At 41.6% G+C, this 15,497-nt stretch overlaps 2 protein-coding genes across 9 annotated transcripts in view; one reads left to right on the plus strand and one right to left on the minus strand.

The window, feature by feature from the left end:
• GABRA5 (gamma-aminobutyric acid type A receptor alpha5 subunit) overlaps positions 1 to 1,817 on the minus strand; it is an 82,098-nt gene extending 80,281 nt beyond the window's left edge. Inside the window, exon 1 of one of the 8 annotated variants that reach the window (XM_003121648.4) lies at positions 1,567 to 1,807. Coding sequence is in view for 1 of the 8 variants with exons in the window: in XM_005654469.3 (XP_005654526.1) it covers positions 1,289 to 1,332 (44 nt within the window). In the remaining 7 variants the exon portion in view is untranslated. Of the gene's footprint in view, positions 1 to 740; positions 841 to 1,255 lie in introns of those variants that run through there. The other 7 variants (XM_005654471.3, XM_005654466.3, XM_005654467.3 and 4 more) reach the window with 7 other exon arrangements.
• The window catches only part of GABRB3 (gamma-aminobutyric acid type A receptor beta3 subunit), a 340,074-nt gene continuing 324,632 nt past the window's right edge, over positions 56 to 15,497 (plus strand). Inside the window, exon 1 of the mRNA XM_021098613.1 lies at positions 56 to 363. Coding sequence (XP_020954272.1) covers positions 254 to 363 — 110 coding nt within the window. The 5' untranslated portion in view covers positions 56 to 253. The remainder of the gene's footprint in view (positions 364 to 15,497) is intronic.

Raw genomic sequence — 15,497 nt, forward strand, 5'->3', positions numbered from 1 at the left:
TGGAAAGAGGGGAAAAAAGGCACATTTAAGAAACAGATCTTCGCAAGATCACGATGCTATAAGAACTGCTTATCAGGGGATTGCCACGTTCTCAGCATTCTGTCCCCCTGACCAAAGAACTTAAGGATCAGATCACTGCATTTGGGGAAGTCTCTAGGCTCTGTTATGGGCCCTAATGAATGAATTTGAAATCCAGGCAGGCACAATCCCTGGGCTCTGCAACTAACCTTAGCGAAGGCATATATTTCTCAACATGCGCATAACGCAAATAGGTGCACACCATACAGGAACACCGCGTGCTCAAAAGAAACGTTTTCCCAAGACGACCCCAGGCCAACTCCAGAAGAGGGAAACACACAACAGGTACTTCCACCTCAGAAACCGGGGCCTTCGGGTCGAGAAAGGCAGGGCGGGGGTCGCCTGGGCGCGTCCTGGGGCTCGTCGCCAGACCCGGGCCGGAGTCCCGGCGGCGAGCACGCGGCGCTGCATGCGGGAAACCCGGGCGGCGCCTCCTGCTGCCCTCAACCCGGAGCTGGGACCACCCAAGAGAAGCTGCCCTCCCACAGTCCCGGGACCGTTGTCGGGGCTCGCCGGCGCCGGGGGCGGCATTGCGGAGCCGCAGCCTCCACCGCCCCTGGCACCCGCGGCCCCGCAGGGTCGGCCTCCCGCCCGGTCCGCAGCAGCGTGCCCAGCTCCTCCGCTCGCCGACCCTCCCCGGCTCGCTTCTGGCCCCGGCCGACCTCCCCGGCTCCTGCCCCGGGTCCAAACCGAGCGTCCTGCGGGGCAGCGCTCTCTTCCTCGCGAGGAGCGCGCGGTGCGGCGGTGGCTCGGCGTTCCCCGGCCTCGAGAAGCCCGCGCGCCCCGCCCGCGCCCCCTTGCTGCCGAGCCCGCGCCCACCCTGCCGGCAGCGCCCCTACGACATGCGCCTCGGAGCCCCAGGGCCGCGGGGCCCTCCGCGTGCGTGATCTCGCCCCTCGGCTCCAGTGACATAGGCGGGTGCCCCACGTCCCAATTCCTACCGGCGGGCGGGCGGGCGCTGCGCCCTCCTGGTGCCCCGTCCGGCCAGGCTGCGCCGCTCTGGACGCCCCTGCTCTCCCGCACCGGCTGTGCCTCCGCAGTCGCCGGGGGAAAGTTTGCGCTCCTGGCAGCCCGCGGCGCCCCGCCTGTCTCCACCTCCCTTCCCGAGCCAGGTGCCCGGAGGAGAGGGGCCGAGCCGGGGCCGCCGGTCCTCTCGCCCTCGCCTGCAGCTCCTTACCCCGCTGCCCCGACCCGGCGCGCCCGGGCTCACCCTGAGCGCCAGCCCAGGAAGGCGAGCCGTCGGCGAGGGTGCATCCTCCTCCTTGTTCGCCTGTTCACGGCCGGCTGGCAGGCACGGAAGGCCGGTGCGGCGTCACCGCCCCATGCCGCCAGCGCGAACTTCCCCACTCCTCCCGGGCAGAGCGGCTTCGGCGCCCCCCGCGCTCCCGCCGCCGCCTTGCGGCTCCGCTCCGCGCCGAGCCCGAGGCCGCGCGCTGCCCTGCTGCGGATCCCCCCGCACCCTCAGCGCACTCGCGCGCTCGCTCTCACCTCGCCCGAGCGCCACATGTCGTCTCCGGCTTTGAGGAACGTTCCTCTGCAGAGGCGCTCCGGTAGAGGCCGCCAGACGCTCACCAAACGAACCCTTGCCTCTGGCCGGCTCTGTGGAGGGGGAGGGCTCGGGACCCGCGGTTGGCCAGGTTTGGGATAGGCCACATTCCTAATGAAGTTTCTTGGGGACCTTCGAGAGCACCTTGGTGCCCTCTGTTATAAGCCCCTTCTTCTAGAGCAGAGATGGACAGGGAGTGTAGGAAGGCAGCCCAGAGGCCGTTGCTCTGAGAGCTTTCCTAGTCTAGGACCCACCCCGAGCACCTTACTGGCCTGACCCTAGCCCTTCCTGGGTCCTCCACACAGGCCTCTGTGGACACAGGCCTCTGTGTCCACATCTCCTATTCGCTTTAAAAAGAACCTAGCTGGTGAGGATCCCCCCCCCTTTTTTTTAAATCTGTAATTCATTGCTAAGGGAGGGAAAGTCAGAGTAAAATCGGATTAATTAGAATTAAGCATTTATCTAATTGCAGTACATATTTGAGAGGTTTAGAAAACTCTTTTTGCTTGATAAGAAGCCGCCTTAGTAGCAAGGGGCCCTGGAGTCTGCAGACCTCAGAGTGGGTCTGGGGCGTGGACAGAGGTGCAGGCACCCTCCTGCACCCATGTACATCCGGGATTTCATTATTGGGGGTTATGTCTGTCTGCCACGCTTTGCCCACCATGAGAGGTGAGGCTGGCATTAAGTCAGGATGGAATAGGAATGCAAAAGTAGGCACAAACCTTGGTTTTCAAAAGGCAGCATCTGGTTTCCTGGAAAGGGGGATGTCTCCTGACTATGAGAACACACAGGGTGAGACCTTTGAGATTTAAAGTAAAACCACCAAGAACATGATGGGAAGTGTATTGTTATTTCCACATCTTTGTGACACTGCGTTGCTTACAATTGCTTTTAACAGAATAATTGTGAGAAAGGCAAATTTCTAACTGTCAGAATCTTTAATCTTTCAATGTGTGAAGTCACTGTATTCTGCAGTTATGAATAATGCGTGTATTCCAAATCTAAGCTAACTTCTGGCACTTTTGCACATTCTGGAAAGTCTGAGATTTTCCAAAAATAACACCTTGTGAATATATTTCAGGAACAGGACATAAAAATGCATAAGTGTTCTAAATATAAGGAAGTGTTATTCTGAATATATACTTAGTTACAGTATTCAATAACTCTAATTCTAGTGGTTCTGTATGAAAAAAAATTAGGTAAGATGCTCATTTGAAAGGCTTTTCTGATTCTAAAATGAATAAGTTGAACACATGCATTTCTTCATTTTCTAATTTTTCAAAAGTCCTATCACTAAGATAAAGTTCATTGATAGTCAAAAACCATAAAATTAACAATAATTTAAAATCATATAATTTTAACATACTAGGTGTGTAGAATTCTAGATTTAGAGGTACCTGTAACAGATGCTCTTTTCCCAGGATTAAACAACATAAGGTAAACTAAATAATTCAGATAAAGAATGTATTTAAAGCTTTATAGATTACCAAAGTCATTCAGTAATTTTTGCAAAAATAATGTAGATAAACCAGGGATTATTTTGGATTAGTGAGAGTTACAAACACTAATTCTTAACAATAATACCTTAATGAATGAAATTAAGTGTAAGAGAATTTATGTTCTTTTGATGAGTTATTTTTTAAATTTCCATGTTTTTGATAAGTTTTCTATCAGTTTAATTTCAATGCATATTATTGCACACATGGAAATCATCTTTAGTAAGATCTAGTCTTTAAAACTGGATTTAGCACATGGCTTAAATACTTACTTTCTCCCTGTGATGAAATGATTAACCTAGTCTCTCCTTTTAATATGTATGAACAGATAACAGATAACAGAGCCTTAGGGTCAGATGGACCTGAAAGGAGGATGAAATAAGAAGATATATCATAACCTTACAGAAATTCACATTTCAGAAGATATTTATTCCCATTTCATGTTTGTTTTAATATGGAATTCAGTGTTTGCCCTGAGAAATAATGGTCTGTCAGCTGCATTCCCATTTGTTCCATTAGCATTTCCCTTTGACTGAATGACAGAAAGCCAAGTAGTTATAGTTCTGAAAGGCAGTAGAGGGCACCCCAGTTCCACATAAGTTTTGTGTTGGACCAGTCTTTATAAGATTTTAGCTTCCAGTGTGAGAGCCTATAATAGCTGAGCTTTGAGAAGCTGGGTATCAGTGGACCACTCTCTGTCCCACCCAGAACAGAGGCAGCGAAGACAGGCTGTGTTTGTGGGGGCAGGAGGAGTAGAGATGGCTAAACCAGAAAACTGTCGCAATGAAGAGGCAGACCAATGAAGACAAGCTGAATGGAGGGGGTTCTAAGCTGAGAGTCCCCTTATGTAGAATAAGCCATGTTCATGGAACTGTGTGTTATTTTGTATTTAGGAAAACTCAAGTACAGGGTAAAGATATCAAGGGTAAGATGAGATAGGTATTAAGACAAGAAATGAGAAGCCAAGGAATTAACTTCCTTCTCCCAGCAAGAAGCTGTTGAATTGGTCAAAGGAAGGATGTGTTCCAGAGCAGAAGACAAGATACTGTACCGACAAGATACAAAAACACTGCTGGGGAAGTTCCCGTTGTGGCCTAGCATGTTAAGAATCTGACTAGTATCAATGAAGATGCAGGTTCAATCACTGGCCTTGCTCAGTGGGTTAAGGATCTGGCGTTTCCATGAGCTGTGGTGTAGGTTGCAGACGCAGCTAGGATCTGGCATTGCTGTGGCTGTAGTGAAGGTCAGCAACTGCAGCTCTGTTTCAACCCCTAGCCTGGGAACTTCAGTATGCTAGCAGGTGCAGCTCTAAAAAAAAAAAAAGACAAAGAAAAAGAAAAGAAAAAGTGCTGAGAAGAGACAAATCTAAGCTGAGAGCATGATTGAATATCACAGGACCAGTCCATGGTGGAAGTTTAATAAATGTTTGAGTTTTTTCATTGATGGAATGGTAATCTCATTGATTCACATGTACTCAAAGCACATTTATTCGTGCTATGCCCAAACGGAAACAAGAGGGTCTTCGTTGTTAAGGAAACAGAGAGGTTAGTTCCGACTGGAAGAAGAAAAAAATTTCTAGGAAAAGATGATAGTTGACTTGGGCTCTAAAAAAGAATTTGGACAAAAAATGCCAGAAAAGGTAAAAGAAAGAGCAGGAACTAATGTAGGTGGGTATAGGGTGCACTAAGTAATAAATGCTCCATTCGCAGAAATCACACTCAATGTTTAATCCATCACTGATATCTTTCATTATTCACCTTATTTAAATTAGAGCTTTCATACTAGTTATCTGAAGACTACATATAGACTACAGAGGTGTTTTAATTAGTCAGCATTATTCTAAATTAAACTAGAGACATTAAAAAGCCAGAAGATTTCACATGAATAAATGAATAAGTAAGTCAATGGATAAATAAATAAATAGATTTCTGGCTTTTCTTGAAAGAGAGAAATAAAAAGCAAATTTAGCAATGACGGATATACATTACCACCCTCCTTCCCTTCAGCCTCCCAAATTCTTACCTTCTTATACTGGGCATGGGCTCCTTAGAGTATCATAATCTCTTCTTTTTTTATACTTAGCCTGGCCCATTACTTATGTTACCGGCAAATAGGAGAAAACGAGGTTTTAAAAAATATTTAATTTTTTTCCTGATTTCATTTCATCTTCTTTATTGGCTTGTTAGTTATATCTACTTTATTTTGTTTTTCCTAGTTTTTCTATGACCTAAAGAAATCTTCTGGAGTTCCCTGGTAGCTCAGCAAGTTAAGGATCTAGTGTTGTCACTGCTGTGGCTCTGGTCATTGCTGTGGCTCTGGTCACTGCTGTTATGTGGGTTTGATCCCTGGCCCAGAAACTTCCAAATGCCACGGGCATGACCAAAAATAGAAATATTTAAATTATTATGGGTTACGTTTAAGTAACATTATACTATTTCATATGTAGTATTGAACCTTACAACAATATACTTGTATTTTTTTTTTGCTGTCTTATTTGCTGTCATTATCACATGTTACTTCTACATAGGTTAATTAGGCAAGTAATTAATTAACAATCAATTATCTTTTTTTTTTCTTTGTCTTTTTGTTTGAGGGCCACACCCATGGTATATGGAGTTTCTCAGGCTAGGGGTCTAATCTGAGCTGTAGCTGCTGGCCTACACCAGAACCACAGCAACGCCAGATCTGAGCTGTGTCTGCAACCTGTACCACAGCTCATGGCAACACAGGATCCTTAACCTACTGAGCGAGGCCAGGGATCGAACCCGCAATCTCATGGTTCCTAGTTGGATTTGTTTCCACTGCACCATGACGGGAACTCCAATTACTTTCTTTTTAAATTGTGGTAAAATATGCATAATATACAATTTATAGGTACCTCTATTTAAGTGGATAGTTCAGTGACATTAAGTTCACTCACAGAGTTCCTGTTGTGGCTCAGCAGTAATGAACTCAGCTAGTATCCATGAGGATGTGGGTTTGATCCTTGGCCCTGCTTAGTGGGTTAAAGGATCTGGCATTGACATGAGCTGTTGTGTAGGTCACAGACTCGGCTTGTGTCTGGCATTGCTGTGACTGTGATGTAGGCTGGCAGCTGCAGCTCAGATTTGACCCCTAGCCTGGGAACTTCCATATGCCAAAGGTGTGGCCCTAAAAAAGACAAAAAAAAAAAAATTCACTCACATGTGCTATCATTAACCACTCTCCATCTCTAGAACTCTTTCATCATCTCCAACTGCAACCCTGTAACTATATGTAATAACTCACCATTCTCCCCTCCTTCCTTGCTCCTGGTAACTACTGCTCTACTTTTGATCATGAAGTACCTTTTGACTTTTCTAAGTACCTCATATCAGTGGACTCATAGAATAATTCTCCCTTTGTGTCTGGCTTATTCTACTTAGCATAGTGTTTTCAAGGTTCATATCCATAGTATGAAATTCATTCTTTTTTCAAGGCAGAATGACATTCCATTGTATGTATGTTCCATAATTTGTTTATCCATTCATGTATCCATGGACATTTGGGTTGTGTTCACCTTTCGAATATTGTGAATAATGCTGCTATCAACATTGGTGTAGAGATAACTATACAAGCCCTTGTTTTCAATTCTTTTCTGTATACACCCAGAAGTAGAATTACTGGATAATACTATAATTATATATTTAAAATTTCTAGGAACTCTCATACTCTTTTCCATAATGGTTATACCATTCTATATTCCTAAGAACAAGATTTCCGATTTCTCCACAGTCACCAATATTTGTCTCTGTTTTTGTATATAATAGCCACCCAAATAGGTTTGCAGTGTTACCTTATTGTTTTGATTTGTATTTCCGTTATAGTGATGTTGATGATCCATGTGTGCTTATTAGCCATCTTCTTTCAAGAAATACATATTTGAGAATCTTGTTCATTGTTGAAATGGGTTGTTTGGATTTGTGGTGTTGGATTATATACTGGCTATTAATTCCTTACCAGATATATGATTTGAAAATATTTTCTTCCATTCTAGGTGTTGTCTTTCTACTCTGTTGATACTGTCTTTTGATACACAAAATTTGTATTGTGATGAAGTCCAATTTGCCTGTTTCACTTTTTGTCTAGTTGTTCTATCTGTTATTAAAAGTAGGGGGAGTTCTTGTTTTGGCTCAGCAAAAATGAACCCGACTAGTATCCATGAGGATGTGGGTTAGATCCTTGGCGTTGGTCAGTGGGTTGACAATCTGGAATTGCTGTGAACTCTGGTGTAGTTTGCAGACACAGCTAAGATCCCACATTGCTGTGGCTGTGGAGTTGACAGGCAGCTGCAGCTCCAATTTGACCCCTAACCTGGGAACTTTCATATGCAGTTCCGGCAGCACTAAAAAGCTAAATAAATAATAAATAAATAAATAAATAAATAAATAAATAAATAAATAAATAAAGTAGGTATTGAAATCTCCAATTACTACTGAAGAATTATCTCTCTTTGAAGTGCTGTCAATTTTTTTCATATGCATTTGAAGATCTGTTATTAGGTTCATAAATGTTTGTGACTGTTATATCTTCTTATTGTATTTAACTTTTATTAATATATAATGTCCTTGTTTGTCTCACTACATTTGTCTTTTTGTTTTAAGTATATTTTTTCTAGTGTTAATACAGCTATCCCAGCTCTCCTTTGGTTAGTGTTTAGATGGAATATCTTTTTCCATTTTTTCATTTTCAACCTAGTTGTGTCTTTGAATCCAAAATGAGTTGCTTATAGATAGCATATAGTTGGATCATAGTTTTATCCATTCTACCAATCTCTGCCTTTTAATTTGATAGTTTAAGTTACAAAGAATAAGTAATAATTGAAAAAGAGAAACTTATTTCTGCCATTTTGTTTTCTATATGTATTATAGCTTTTCTATCCCTTGTTTGCTGCATTACTGTCCTCCTTGTTTTGTTGATTTTTTTTTTGTGGTGAAAAAAAATTTTAATTCCCTTCTCATTTCCTTTTGTGTATATTTTATAGCTGTTTTCTTTGTGGTTACCATGGTGATTACATTTAACATCCTAAAATTATAACACTCCCAACTTCCTAAATTATTCTTAAAATATTTGCATACATTACAGTTCATTTCTTAAACTATAAAATACTATAGGTTTTGACAAATACGAAGTGTCATATATCCACCGCTACAATATCATACGGAATAAGTTCATTGCCTTAAGAATCCCCTTGTTTTATCTTTCAAATATCCCCCTCCATCTGAAACTTAGGCAACCTTTGATCTTTCTGCCATCTCTGTAGTTTTGCCTTTTTAAGAATGCATATAATTGGAACAACAGAGCATATAGCCTTTTCAGACTGTCTTCACCAACTTTTCAGTATAGGTAAATATTTAAGATTTACCCGTGTCTTTTTATGGCTTGATAGTTTATTTCTTTTCAGCAGCTATATTGTGTACTAGTACCACAGGTTGTTTGTCCATTCACCTATTGAGGTACATCTTGGTTCATTCCATTTTTTGGTAATTATGAATAAAGCTGTATAAACATTCACATGCAGGTTTTTATGTGGACTTAAATTTCAGCTCATTTTGGTAAATATCTAAGAGTATGATTGTTGGCTTTTACAGTCTTACTACTGTAAGTTGTATGTTTAACTTTGTAAGAAACCCAAATTGACTTCCCAAGTGGCTGTACCATTTTGCATTCCCACCAGTAATGGAGGAGAGTTCCTGTTGCTCCACATTCTTGCCAGCAATCTTGATCTTATTTTATTTTATTTTTTTACTTGCTTTTTTTAAATTACTCAAATGAATTTATCACATCTGTAGTAGTATAATGATCATAACAGTCTGATTTCACAGGATTTCCATCCCACAGCCCAAGAACATCCCCCCACCTGCCATAAGTTTTTCAATGTCTGTGAGTCAGCATCTGTTCTGCAAAGAAGTTCAGTCTATCATTTTTTCAGATTCCACATGTCAGTGAAAGCGTTTGATGTCGGTGTCTCGTTGTATGGCTGACTTCACTTAGCATGATAATTTCTAGGTCCATCCATGTTGCTAAAAATGCTGGTATTTTGTTCCTTTTAATGGCTGAGTAATATTTCATTGTGTATATGTACCACATCTTGATCCACACCTCTGTCGATGGACATTTAGGTTGTTTCCATGTCTTGGCTATTGCAAAGAGTGCTGCAATGAACATCGGAGTACATGTGTCTTTGCAAGTTGTGGTTTTCTCTGGATAGATGCTGAGGAGTGGGGTTGCTGGATCAAATGGTAGTTCTACGGTTAGTTTTCTGAGGCATCTCCATACTGCTTTCCACAGTGGTTGCACCAATTTACAATCCCACCAACAGTGTACTAGGGTTCCTTTTCCTCCATACCTTCTCCAGCACTTATTGTTAGTAGACTTTCTGATGATGGCCATTCTGGCTGGTGTAAGGTGGTACCTCATAGTAGTTTTGATTTGCATTTGTCTAATAATGAGTGATGTTGAACATCTTTTCATGTGTTTCTTGGCCATCTGTATGTCTTCTTTGGAGAACTGTCTGTTTAGATCTTCTGCCCATTTTTCGATGGGGTTGTTTGTTTTTTTGGGATGGAGCTGCAGAAGGTGTTTATAAATTTTGGCGATGAATCCCTTGTCAGTGGGTTCACCTGCAAAGATTTTCTCCCATTCTGTGGGTTGTCTTTTCGTGTTGTTTAGGGTTTCCTTTGCTGTGTAGAAACGTTTCAGTTTGATTAGGTCCCATTTGTTTATTTTTGTTTTTATTGTCAATAATACATTAAGAGGTGGATCTGAGAAGATGTTGCTGTCGTTTATGTCAGAGAGCGTTTGGCCTAGGTTTTCCTCTAAGAGTTTTGATAGTGTCTGGTCTTCTATGTAGGTCTTGAATCCATCTGGAGTTTATTTTTGTGTCTGGTGTTAGGGAGTGTTCTCATTTCATTCTTTTCCATGTGGCTGTCCAGTTTTCCCCGCACCACTTATTGAACAAGCTGTCCTTTCTGCATTGTGTAGTCTTGCCTCCTTTGTCATAGATGAGTGGGCTGTAGGTGCTTGGGTTGAATCCTGGGCTTTCCGTCCTGTTCCAGGGATGTATATTTGTGTCTTTGTGCCAGTACCATGTGGTTTTGAGATTGTTGCTTTGTAGTATAGCCTGAAGTCCGGGAGCCTGATTCCTCCAGCTCCATTTTTCATTTTCAGGATGTCTTTGGCTATTCTGGGTCTTTTGTGCTCCCAAACAAACTTTAAACTCTTTTGTTTGAGTTCTGTGAAGACTGTCCTTGGTAATTTGATGGGATTGCATTGAATCTGTAGATTGCCTTAGGTAGTATAGTCATTTTGATAATGTTAACTCTTACAGTCCACAAGCATGGTATGTCTTCCATCTATGTGTGTCATCTCTGATTTCTTTCATCAGTGTCTTATAGTTTTCAGAGTTCAGGTCTTTTGTCTCTTTAGGTAGGTTTACTCCTAGGTATTTTCTTCTTTTGGATGCGATGGTAAACGGGATTGCTTCCCTAATTTCTTTTTCTGCTCTTTCATGGTTAGTGTATAGAAATGCCATCGATTTCTGTGTATTGATTTTGTATCCTGCGATTTTGCCAAATTCGTGGATGAGCTCTAGCAGTTTTCTGGTAGAGTCTTTAGGATTCTCTAGGTATAGTATCATGTCATCTGCAAATAGGGGTAGTTTTACTTCTTCCTTTCCAATTTGGATTCGTTTTATTTCTTTTGCTTCTCTGATTGCTGTGGCTAGGACTTCCAGAACTATGTTGAAGAGTAGTGGTGGGAGCGGACATCCTTGTCTTACTCCTGATCTCAGTGGGAATTCTTTCAGCTTTTCACCATTGAGAATGATGTTCGCTGTGTGTTTGTCATATATGGCCTTTATCATGTTGAGCTAGGTTCCCGTTATGCACACTTTCTGAAGGGTTTTTATCAGAAATGGGTGTTGGATTTTGTCAAAGGCTTTTTCTGCGTCTATTGAGAGGATCATGTGGTTTTTATGCTTCAGTTTGTTAATGTGGTGTATCACACTGACTTATTTGTGGATACTGAAGAACCCTTGCATCCCTGGGGTAAATCCCACTTGATCATGATGGACAATCCTTTTAATATATTGTTGGAAGTGGTTTGCTAGTATTTTGTTGAGGATTTTTGCATCGATGTTCATCAGTGGAATTGGGCTGTAGTTTTCTTTTTTTGTGGTATCTTTGGTTTTGGTATGTGGGTGATGGTGGCCACGTAGAATGAGTTTGGGAGTATCCCTTCCTCTGTGATTTTTTGGAATAGTTTCATAAGGAGAGGTGTTAGCTCTTCTCTAAAGGTTTGATAGAATTCACCTGTGAAGCCATCTGGTCCTGGACTTTTGTTTGTTGGGTGTTTTTTAATCACAGTTTCAATTTCAGTACTTGGGATTGGTCCATTCATCTTTTCTAGTTTATCTTGGTTTACTCCTAGAATATTGTATTTTCCTAAGAATTTGTCTGTTTCTTCTAGGTTTTCCATTTTATTGTTTTATATTTGCTTGCAGTAGTCTCTTATGATCCTTTGTATTTCTGTGATTTCTATTGTTACTTCTCCTTTTTCATTTCTAATTTTATTGATTTGAGTCCTCTCTCTTTACTGCTTGATAAATCTGGCTAAGGGTTTATCAATTTTGTTGATCTTTTCAAAGAACTAGTTTTTCGTTTCATTGATCTTTTCTATGGTTTTCTTTGTTTCTAGTTCATTGGTTTCTGCTCTGATCTTTATGATGTCTTTCCTTCTACTAACTTTAGGTCTTGTCTGTTCTTTCTTGAGCTGCTTTAGATGTAATGTTAGCTTGTTTATTTGAGCTTTTTCTTGTTTCCTGAGGTGGGGTTGTATTGCTATAAACTTTCCTCTTAGAATGGCTTTTGCTGCATCCCATGGGTTTGGAGTGTCGTATCTTTGTTGTCATTTCCTTCTAGGTATTTTTTAATTTCCTCTTTGATTTCATCAGTCGTCCATTGTTTTTTTAGTAGCATGTTGTTGAGTCTCTACGTGTTTGTGTTTTTTGCAGTTTTTTTTCTTGTTGTTGATTTCCAGTCATATAGCATTGTGGTCAGAAAAGATGCTTGATATTATTTCAATTTTCTTAAAGTTACTGAGGTTGGATTTGTAGCCCAGGATGTGATCAGTCTTAGAGAGCATTCCATGTGCACTTGAGAAGAATGTGTATTCTGTTGCTTTTGAATGAAATGTCCTATAAATATCTATTATGTCCATCTGGTCTAATGCATCATTCAGGGCCTGTGTTTCCTTATTGATTTTCTGCTGGTTCATCTGTCCATTGCTTTGGGTGGGGTGTTAAAGTCCCCCACTATGATTGTGGTATTGTCGATTTGTCCTTTTAAGGTTGTTAGCAGTTGTGTTATATATTGTGGTGAACCTAGGTCTGGTGTGTAGATATTTAAAATTGTTATATCTTCTTCTGGGATTGATCCTTTGATCATTATGTAATGTCCTTCTTTGTCCCTTAAAATATTCTTCATTTCAAAGTCTATTTTGTCTGATATGAGCATTGCTACTCCAGCTTTTTTGATCCCCATTTGCATGGACTATTTTCTTCCATCCTCTCACTTTCAATTTGTATGTGTCCCTAGAAATGAAGTGGGTCTCTTGAAGACAGCGTATATATGGGTCTTGTTTTTGTATTCATTCCACCAGTCTCTGTCTTTTGGTTGGGGCATTTAGTCCATTCACATTTAAGGTAATTATTGATATGTATGTTCTTATTGCCATTTTCTGAATTGCTTTGGATTTGTTTTTGTTGCTCTTTTTTCTTTCCTTCTTCTCTTGTTCTTTTCTGCCTAGAGAAGTTCCTCTAGTATTTGTTGTAAGGCTGGTTTAGTGTTGCTGAATTCTGTCAACTTTTGCTTATCTGAGAAGGCTTTGATTTCTCCTTGAAATCTGAATGAGAGCCTTGCTGGGTAGAGTAATCCTGGTTGGAGTTTTTTCCTTTCATCACGTTAGGTATATCATGCCACTCCCTTCTGGCCTGCAGAGTTTCTGCTGAAAAATCTGCCCATAACCTTATTGGGCTTCCCTTGTATGTTATTTGTTTCTTTTCCCTAGCTGCTTTCAAGATTTTCTCTTTGCCTTTAATTTTGATCAGTTTGATTCATATGTGTCTTGGGGTGTTCCTCCTTGGGTTTATTTTATGTGGTACTCGTTGTGCTTCCTGGATTTGAGTGAGTGATTCCTTCCCCATGTTAGGGATGTTTTTGGCTATTATCTCTTGAATATTTTTTATGTCCCCTTCTCTCTCTCTTCTCCTTCTGGCACCCCATAATATGGATGTTGGTGCATTTAACGTTGTCCCAGATTTCTCTGAGACTCTCTTCATTTGTTTTCAATCTTTTTTCTCTTTTCTGTTTTGCATCCGTAATTTCCAATAATCTGTCCTCCACCCTGCTTATTCATTCTTCTGCCTCCAGTATTCTGCTGTTGGCTGCTTCTAGTGAATTTTTTATTTCAGTTATTGTATTTTGCATCTCTTTTTGTTTACATTTTATATGTTGTATCTCTTTGCTCAGTGTTTTCTGTAAAGTACCCATCTTTGCCTCCAGTTTATTTCCAATGTCTTACATCATCTTCAGCATCAACAGTCTTAAGTCTTTTTCCTGGAGGCTAAGTATCTCCTCCTTGCTTAGCTGATTTTCTGGGGCTTTTCATTTCTCCCTCATCTGAGTTATAGTTCTCTGTCTTTTTATTTTTATAGGTTTGTGGTGTGGTGACCTTTTTACAGATACTAGAGTTGTAGCCTCTCTTACTTCTGGTGTCTGCCCCCCTTGTGGCTGACGTGGGTATGGGGGGCTTGCTGTAGGCTTCCTGATGGGAGGGGCTGATGCCTGCCCACTGGTAGGTGGAGCTGATTCTAATCCCTATGGTGGGTGGGGCTTAGTCTCTGGATGGGATTAGAGGCAGCTGTGTGCCTGAGGGGTCTTTAGGTAGCCTGTTTACTGAGGGGTGGGGCTGTGATCTCACCTGGATTGTTGTTTGCCATGGGGCTTCTCAGCATTGACTGATGGGTTGGGCCAGATTTTCCCAAAATGGCCACCTCCAGAGAGAGGCAGCTGCTGAATATTCCCCGGAGCTTTGCTTTCAATGTCCTTCCCTTGCAACAAGCCACGTTCACCCCTGTTTTCCCAGGATGTTCTCCAATTATTTCCAGTTTTGAAGCTGGTGCCCGCCAACAGGCTGGCTGCTAGTGCCCTCCAGCCCTCCTTTTCCCCCTTCCCTCTGGCCACTTCCCTCCTCCCCCTCCGGCGGGCTGGGCACCGACCCCCCTGCTCCCCGCCCGCTCGCCTACCTGCTCTCCTGCTGCCCAGAGCGGTGGCGTGGTGAGTCTGGCGCTTGGTGGCGGCGAGGCTGGACTTGATCTTATTTTTGACAGAGTTTAGGTTTTTAGGTTTTTAGACTGTGTATTTGTTTCTCAGCTCCTCAGTGAAAAATCATATTGAGTATCTTTTTCATATACTATTTATTATCTGTATATCTTCTTTAGTGAAGGTTAGGTTAAGTTCTTTAACCTATTTCTTTAATTGGGTTATTTTCTTATTTTTGATTTTTTAAGAGTTCTTTGCATAATTTGGATACAAGTTCCATTCCAATAGGCATTTTGCAAATATTTTCTCTCAGCCTGTGACTTGTCTTTTATTTTTCATTTTTGCTTTTTTGGGCTGCATTGTTCCCAGGCCAGGGGTTGAATCAGAGCTTGCAGCTGCTGGCCTATGCTACAGCCACAGCAATGCCAGATCTGAGCCACATCTGCAACCTACACCACAGCTCATGGCAACACTGGATCCCTAACCCACTGAGAGGGGCCAGGGATCAAACTCACATTCTCATGTGTGCTAGTCAGGTTCATTACCACTGAGCAAAACAGGAACTCCCACCTTGCCTTTTAATCTCTTAAATGTGAATTTAATGGGGAAAATGTCTTTCATTTTAATCAAGTCCTACTTAATACTTTTTTTTTCTTTCACGGGATCTTGTTCTTGGTTTTATATTGAAAAACTCATCTCCAAACCCAAAGTCACAGGGTTTTTCTCCTGTTATCTTCTAGAAATTTTATAGTTTTGAATTTTAGGTTTAGGACTATGATTCATTTGTGTTATTTTTTGGAAAAAATATACGTGTGTTTCTAGATTTTTTTTATTTGCATATAGCTGTCCAATTGTTCCAGCACCATTAGTTGAAAAATCATTTTTCTTCATTGAATTGGTTTTGCTCCTTAAAAAAAAATCTGTTAACTATTTTGTGTGAGTCTGTTTTGGGGTCCCCTATCTGTTACATTGATCTATGTTTCCATTCTCTTGCCAACACCATGCTGTGTTAATTTCTGTAACTTTATCGTAAGTATT

The sequence above is a fragment of the Sus scrofa genome, chromosome 1, assembly GCF_000003025.6.
Source record: "Sus scrofa isolate TJ Tabasco breed Duroc chromosome 1, Sscrofa11.1, whole genome shotgun sequence".
In the NCBI taxonomy this organism is placed as follows: Eukaryota; Metazoa; Chordata; class Mammalia; order Artiodactyla; family Suidae; genus Sus; species Sus scrofa.